This window comes from Vicugna pacos, chromosome 4 (assembly GCF_048564905.1).
Source record: "Vicugna pacos chromosome 4, VicPac4, whole genome shotgun sequence".
Taxonomy (NCBI): Eukaryota; Metazoa; Chordata; class Mammalia; order Artiodactyla; family Camelidae; genus Vicugna; species Vicugna pacos.
The window spans coordinates 61,187,162-61,193,718 of record NC_132990.1 but is presented as its reverse complement, the minus strand read 5'-3'; the positions used below and the strand labels follow the sequence as shown (position 1 = coordinate 61,193,718).

The 6,557-nt window shown below is 45.7% G+C and overlaps 2 protein-coding genes and 1 long non-coding RNA gene across 6 annotated transcripts in view; 2 read left to right on the top strand and 1 right to left on the bottom strand.

The window, feature by feature from the left end:
* The window catches only part of SLC31A2 (solute carrier family 31 member 2), a 445,176-nt gene that overhangs the window by 48,079 nt on the left and 390,540 nt on the right, over nucleotides 1–6,557 (bottom strand). The window lies entirely within an intron of this gene.
* On the top strand, nucleotides 128–3,485 carry LOC140696131 (uncharacterized). Of its 2 annotated transcripts, none has more exons than XR_012072191.1 (3): nucleotides 128–854; nucleotides 2,407–2,468; nucleotides 3,129–3,485. It is a non-coding gene; the product is annotated as an uncharacterized lncRNA (long non-coding RNA). The 2 variants fall into 2 exon arrangements; XR_012072190.1 differs by having other exon boundaries at nucleotides 2,395–2,468.
* ZFP37 (ZFP37 zinc finger protein) overlaps nucleotides 4,342–6,557 on the top strand; it is a 35,598-nt gene continuing 33,382 nt past the window's right edge. For 2 of the 3 annotated variants that reach the window (XM_072959930.1, XM_031677141.2), the window contains exon 1: nucleotides 4,350–4,481. In XM_072959930.1, the coding sequence (XP_072816031.1) occupies nucleotides 4,449–4,481 (33 nt within the window). In that variant the 5' untranslated portion in view covers nucleotides 4,350–4,448. Of the gene's footprint in view, nucleotides 4,578–6,557 lie in introns of all 3 variants that reach the window. The other variant, XM_072959931.1, reaches the window with a different exon arrangement.

Sequence of the window (6,557 nt, the reverse complement as noted above, 5' to 3'; positions counted from 1 at the left end):
GCCCTGGAGGTGGGCCTGGGCGAGCTGCTGGCCCCGGGGGGCGCCTACCTGCCGGTGCCAGCCCGCCGCACGGAGCCCACGGCCTCGCAGCGCGCCTGGCTCACCTGGCAGCTGGCGCACGCGGGCGCCGCCCTGCACTGGGCGCTGGCGGCGCTCGACTCCCTGCTCGCCGCGCGGCCGGGACCTGCCAGCCCGCTGTCCTCTCCGCCTGGGGCGCCGGGGCCTTAGGGGGCCACCCGGTAGCTTCTGGCCCTTCCTGGGCCAGGTTCCTTCCTCCTCAGAGCCACCGGACTCTGCGCACCCAGCTCGGGTGCAAGGCTCCGCGGCAGCATCGTGCACCCCGAGGGGACGAGCTACCCGACAGTGGACAGAAATCTGCCTGTCCCGGGAAATGTGTTCATCACGGAGTAGAAGACTGCCCCTGCGGGACCCCAAGTCAAGGAAATGGGTCCCTGTTTCCAGAAGACAGCCCCTGGAGGAGCTTTTCGGGGAAAACATTTCTTTTCTTCCTGGGCTCAGATTACCTTCCTTGGTCATGTAATTTGTGGGTTTTCATCTTACAGTGTTCTCCGGTTTTATTTGAAAACAAAATCTTCTATATATATGGATATATGTATTTCTATCTTAGTAAGCACATCGAGATACCTGTCGTAGCCTGCATTACAAAAACAGTTGTCTTTGGGGGTTTACAAGAGATTGGTTTTCTTCAAAGTGAATGCTAGAACCTACCTGTAACAAGTCTCTAGAACAAATGAGAAATCCAGATTATATGACGGTATTTTTTGTTTTTTGTTTTTGAAATTAAAGTTGCATATTTCCTTACTTATGGATCACTATATTCTACATGTGCTGCGGTAAGTTTTTTTTTTTCTTTAAAATATTCTAATTGTTTGCCAGTGTGATTTTGTAAATGTGCTTGCAAGTGTTCTGGTAGTCTCTGGAAACTTTTATTTATCCTTTGTTTTCCTATTTAAGTTATTCCTATTTTAACTCTATGCATCTTTTTTTGTATCAACATTAGATTTTCTTTATATACCTAGAATGCATGGTGGTGCAAGTGCACACAGCAGTAGAATGTTCAGAAATGTATACAAATCCATGTAACTAGCAGTTCAGTCAAGACAGAATGTTTCTATCCTGCCACTTTGTAATCCTTACACCTTCCAACATGGAAAGCCTGATTTATATTCTTCTCTTATGTAATTTCTTTTGACACATGTTGGGCTTCCTATCTCATTTTTCTCACTCTACTGTGCCTATTCGTCAGGATTTCTGCTTGCATTGCACACTATTCCTTGAATCTTACTTCATCACTTACCATTAATAACATAGAATAATACACACGGATGACGTGGGATGGGCTGCAAGGCAAAGAGCCCTGGCAATGGGAACTTTGAGAGTCAATGTCCTTTACACAGAAAATATGAAGGTGTTTTCTCCAAGGCAGTCCAATCCCTTGAAGAGAAAGAAGAGTGAGGACCAAATAAAGGGTGGAGGAAAAGAGGTCCATGAAGCCCCAGCAGGACTCTAGAGGAGATAAGGAAGGTCCCAGATTCTTCTTTGTGAAGATTAGAACGGGAAGGTGGCTCTAATCTTTGCACATGCAATTCATTCTATCTGAAATGCTGTCTAACATAACGTTTGTTCATTCTTCAGATATTAATTTAAATGTCTTTTCTTCAGGTTAAGTTTCCTAATTTCTAACATGAGAGTACAAGCTCTCATAGCACCATGTATCTTTTCTTCAAAGCACTTATCATAGTTATAATTTTACATTTTTGCATGTGCTTATTTGAATAATACTAGTCTCTTCCCCTATATCCTAAGCTCCTGTAAGTTTGGGGCCATGTTTAAGTTTTTTGTTTTTGTTTTTATTTTTTACTTCTGTTATTGTATCCACAATTCTTGGCATAGTTCTTGGCACATAATAGATGTGCAATAAATGTTTGTTGAGTGAGAAATTTATTATTGAATGTATGAATGAGAAAGCATTGATAGATGGAATCAAACAATCTCTTTCCTTTCCTGGACAAGTCTTACACAAAATCAGTTTGTAACACATTTCCTAGAGACTATTGTAAGATATTTTACATAGTCAAGAGCGAAAATACAGGCTAATGTAGGGGACAGAGTTAGAAACTCAGGTACCTAAAACTATAGATATGGTATAGCTTGATGACACTGAGAGAGGTGATTAGACAGGCTGACAAGGGAAAGAAAGCGCTACGCAGTTTCAAACAACAACAACCACCAAGTTGTTTCTCTTATCCTGTACCTGGCTCCTTGTTTCCAAGGACATAGCCATGCAACAGGATGTTTTAAGTTCCACAAATGCTGAACCAATCCCCAGGACATATTCCGATATCTCTTTTTTTGTTCTCTTTCCCACTGAAGTTTCTGTTTTAGGGCTGAGCGCAATGGGTAGAAAGAGCCCGTTATGGAAGATGATTGGCATCTCCGGGATGAAGGTAACAAAGGCAGAACCTTCCAATAAAAGACCCTGCGGCTAGATCGGGGGCTGGAGCTGTCTCAACTGGCTACCTGGCTGATGGCTCCTGGCTCAGGTGTTTTCTTTTTTTCCTTCTCTCTCTGAGCAGTAAAGCAGTCTTTCTTTTTCTTTCTTTCTTTTTTTTTTTTTTCTTACTTTGTCCCTCTGCCTCTGCTGAGAATTCTTTCTCAATTGGCAGGGAAGGACCCACCTGTTTGGGGGGCTTTCCAATTCGGGGTTCCTTTATCTTCTAACAACCCCAGAGAGAATAACAGAGATAATAAAAAGCCAACACAATTTTCCAGGGGTTTCTTTGATATTATATATATATTTTATTCACTTGAAACTATCTAAACATAAACAAATAAATCTCATGTAAATATACATCCCACACACTGATCTTTACAGTCTTCACAAAATTGATTCAAGTGTAAGGTTTTTGCTGCTCTCAGGTCCTTGCCATGTGGCCCCTTCCATGGACCTACTCACATTTGGAATTTCTGACTTTTGGAAGGATCCAGCCAGTTTTAAGGGCTCACTTGATTAAGTCAGCCCCACTCAGGATTAGCTCCATTTTTATGCACTCAAAGTTAACTGATTTAGGATCTAATTGTGGGATAAATATTCCGTCAAACCACAGGTTCCTCCTGCACTGAGAGAGAGGAGATCTCAAAGGTGTAACACCAGGGAGCAGAGATGACAGGGGCCATGTTAGAATTCTACATATCACAGTATTTACCACATACTTTGCTAAGCCCTAGAGTGGATGTCAGAAGACCAGGAAAACGTTGCTGGGACTGAGGACACCCCTCTTTCTTCCTCAAAGGAAAATGGCCTTGCCTGAAATAATCCTTTGTTTTGTTTTTGACTCTCCTGTCCCAACGCCTACCTTTAAAACCCCACCATTTTGTACAGCTCCTCAGATGGCCTTTCTGCTTGCTAGATGGGATGCTGCCCCATTCATGAATCATTTAATAAAGCCAATGAGAACTTCAAATTTGTTTGTTGATTTTTTTTTCACATGTAAGTGGAATGTGCAGTGTATGTTTGATTCTGGAAAAAAGAACAACATATTTGGGATAACTTCACCAGCCCTCTGCCCCACTGGAAATTCAGCAACGGCAAACAAAGGCTGTGTCTGAATCTCCACTCTTTCCCCATTACCTAGCAAACCCAAACAACCTAGTCTGCACGTAGTAGAAAAGCCCAACAAATAATTGTTACGCGAATGAAGCTGATACACGAAATGGCCCCTTGAGAAATGACTTCTGTTCCAATTGCTTGATTATTTAGCTGAAGTATCACCATCAAACTCGGGTTCTCACTGAGGAGTGATGTGTTCAGTTAACCTGCTGCTTCATTTTTTCTCATTTTTCTTATACCATAAATGGAAAGACATATATTTCAAAGATTAGCGTTTTCCCTCTATAAAACAGTAGCAACTGGCCCGGTCGGGCTTCATCTCCTTCCTCCCTCCAATCTCTCTCATCCTAGCTCTCTGGAGTCCGCGGTAGGTAGTGAGATTCCCGATTTCTCCGCAGCTGGGTGCACTGACTGACTGGGAAAAGCAACTCCAAGTTCTGTGTTCAACTGGTGCAACCTCTGACCGCGGGGGCTGGGGTGTCAGGCACAGTGAGGGAACCTGCAGTGAGTAGACCGAGCCGGGTTTCTGCGCGCTCGCATCTCTCCACGGAAAGACCCTGTAAGGAAGCCCGGCCCCCGAGCCTCGGAGCCCGCGGGAGCGACGGCTCTCCGCTGTACGGCGGCGCCTCGGCCAAGATGGCCGCGCCCAGCGCGGAGGCCCGAGGGCGCCGCCATCGCGGCTGCCGGACGGGCTGTGGGCGCGCTGCGGGCGGCCGCCACGTCCGCCTCTGTTTGCGCGCTCGTCCTGACAAAGCCAGAGACCGTGGGCCGGAGGAGGAGTGCAGGGACGGCCGAAGAGGCCGGGCGTCCCGCGGAGATGGCTGTGTCGGCGCCCGGGGGCAGCGCCGCGGTGAGCGCGATGGTGGCGTGGGGTGGGGAGGCGTCGCGTGGTCCAATGCAGTCTAATCTGGCGTCAGTGACCGGAGGGTAACTGTGGTCTGTGAAGGTAGGTGATTTGGGAATTGGAGTCGATGCTGGAGCGCCTTTTGCGGGGGAGCGGGGGTGGCTGGCGTCCTCCAGGATCTGTGCGGTGGTGCTAGCGGGGCGGGAGGTCTGTGGGGTAAGCGACAGTTTAAAGAAATCTGTGTTTGAGAGATCTGCTGTGACAGTGCTTGGGGAGAGGCGGTCTGTGGCAGTCACTGAAAAGTCAAGAGTGTGGAAGGCTATGGGGATCAGTGGGGGATCTGTGGTGTATCAGAGGTTGGGGAGGGTTTTGGGGGTCGCAGTTGGGAATGTCTATGGGAGCCAGCAATTACGGTGCCTGTGGTAGAGAGAGACTGGATTGTCCCTGTCTGTGTGCAGTGGTGCAGGGAAGTCAGTTAGTAGTTTACTGCAATAAAGGGAAGAGATGACGATGGTTTTTTAGAGGATTGTAGCAGTGAAATGAAAAATCTGATTTGGAATACATCTGGAGATGAGCCAATAGGACTTCCTGATGAACTGATACGGAGCAAGAGAGAAGAGGAGAATCAAGATTTTTTACATCTGTTACGGAAATGACAGGCCAGCCAAGAAACAAGCACCACTCGGAGGGTTGGAGTACTCAGATTTATTACGCCGGCGGGTTCAGAGGGGCTTCTGCTCCGAAGCTCTGAGCACCTCCAAGACGTGTGCATGAGGTTTTATAGGGTTAATTACAAGCTTGTGGTATTTGGCCAATAGGCATGGAACAGCTTTAGCAACATCATTATCACAAAAGTAGAGGCAGGGAGGCAGCAAACCAACATTTCAAGGTCAGATATGTCTCTTTGAAAATCCAGCTGGCTAGCAAAAAAACATGAACAGGGAATCAGCAAACCAACAATAATTAACTCAGATTTACAATTAGCCCAGCAGAACTCAGATCAGTAATCCGACACTTGTTACACTTAGATTTGTGAGTTAGCTTGTTAGCCAGCTGGGCTTTTCCTTCACACATCTAGACCTCTGGCCTGAGAAACTGGATAGATTTCGTTTTCTGAGAAAGGGCTGAGTTGGAGAAGACCAGATTTGGTGGATTAAAAGGAAGTCAGGGTGGATGACAGTGATTCTGTTTGGCCCATGTCAAGATGCCCATTACGTGTCCAAGTAGAGATGTTGAGTAATTGTTAGATATATGACTCTAGAACTTAGGAGAGGTCTGGGTAGAGATTAATAGGAGAGTGGGTTTGACCAAGGTTGAAATTTTTCTAGGTAAGTACGGTGGAGAGGAAGAAGGGCAAGAAAGTTAAAGATATTTTCAGTGGGAGTGTGTATGGTATAGGACAGGGAAATCTGAACAAGATAGAAGAGAAGTAAGGCTATGTGGCAATGGAAGATTGAGAAAAAGTGGTTAGGATCAATGGATCAGAGGACCCAATGAGTTTGGAGGAGTATTTGCATGGAAGTACTGGAGAAAGTAAGGAGTGATTGGGTGATGAGGAGGTGGCTGAGTCCGGGTAGAAGAAAAATTGTTGGAGTCAGGAAAGGAGAGGTCAGGTTGTTGAAAGTCTTTTCTACATTGATGTAGAAATAGTTCAGGAGCTGTGGTGAAAACGAATCTGGTGCTAAAGTTTTCAGTGAATGAGGCAGGATGATTGCACATAAAGGTTGACATAAGAGCCCTGAGATAGCTATCCTTAGAAAGGGCTGCTTGCAAGGTTGACCTTCCACCAACATCTGAGAACTTAGGTTTTAGGAGGGTTCCTACCATTTTCAGAAATTATGAAAGTGGCTTCCTGTACCTAAACTATATAAACAGTGTCGTTTATGCTGAACACCTGATTTTCTTCTGGGAATCTGGAATTTTTGTAGGTGCTGGGCAGAGAGTGCCTAGATGACCAGCCAAGATGACCAACACCTTGGGCACTGAGTCTCTAATGAGCTTCCCTGGTAAAAAACAAACAAACAAAAAACATTTCATATGTGTTGTCATAACTCATTTCTGGACAATTAAGTATGTACTGTG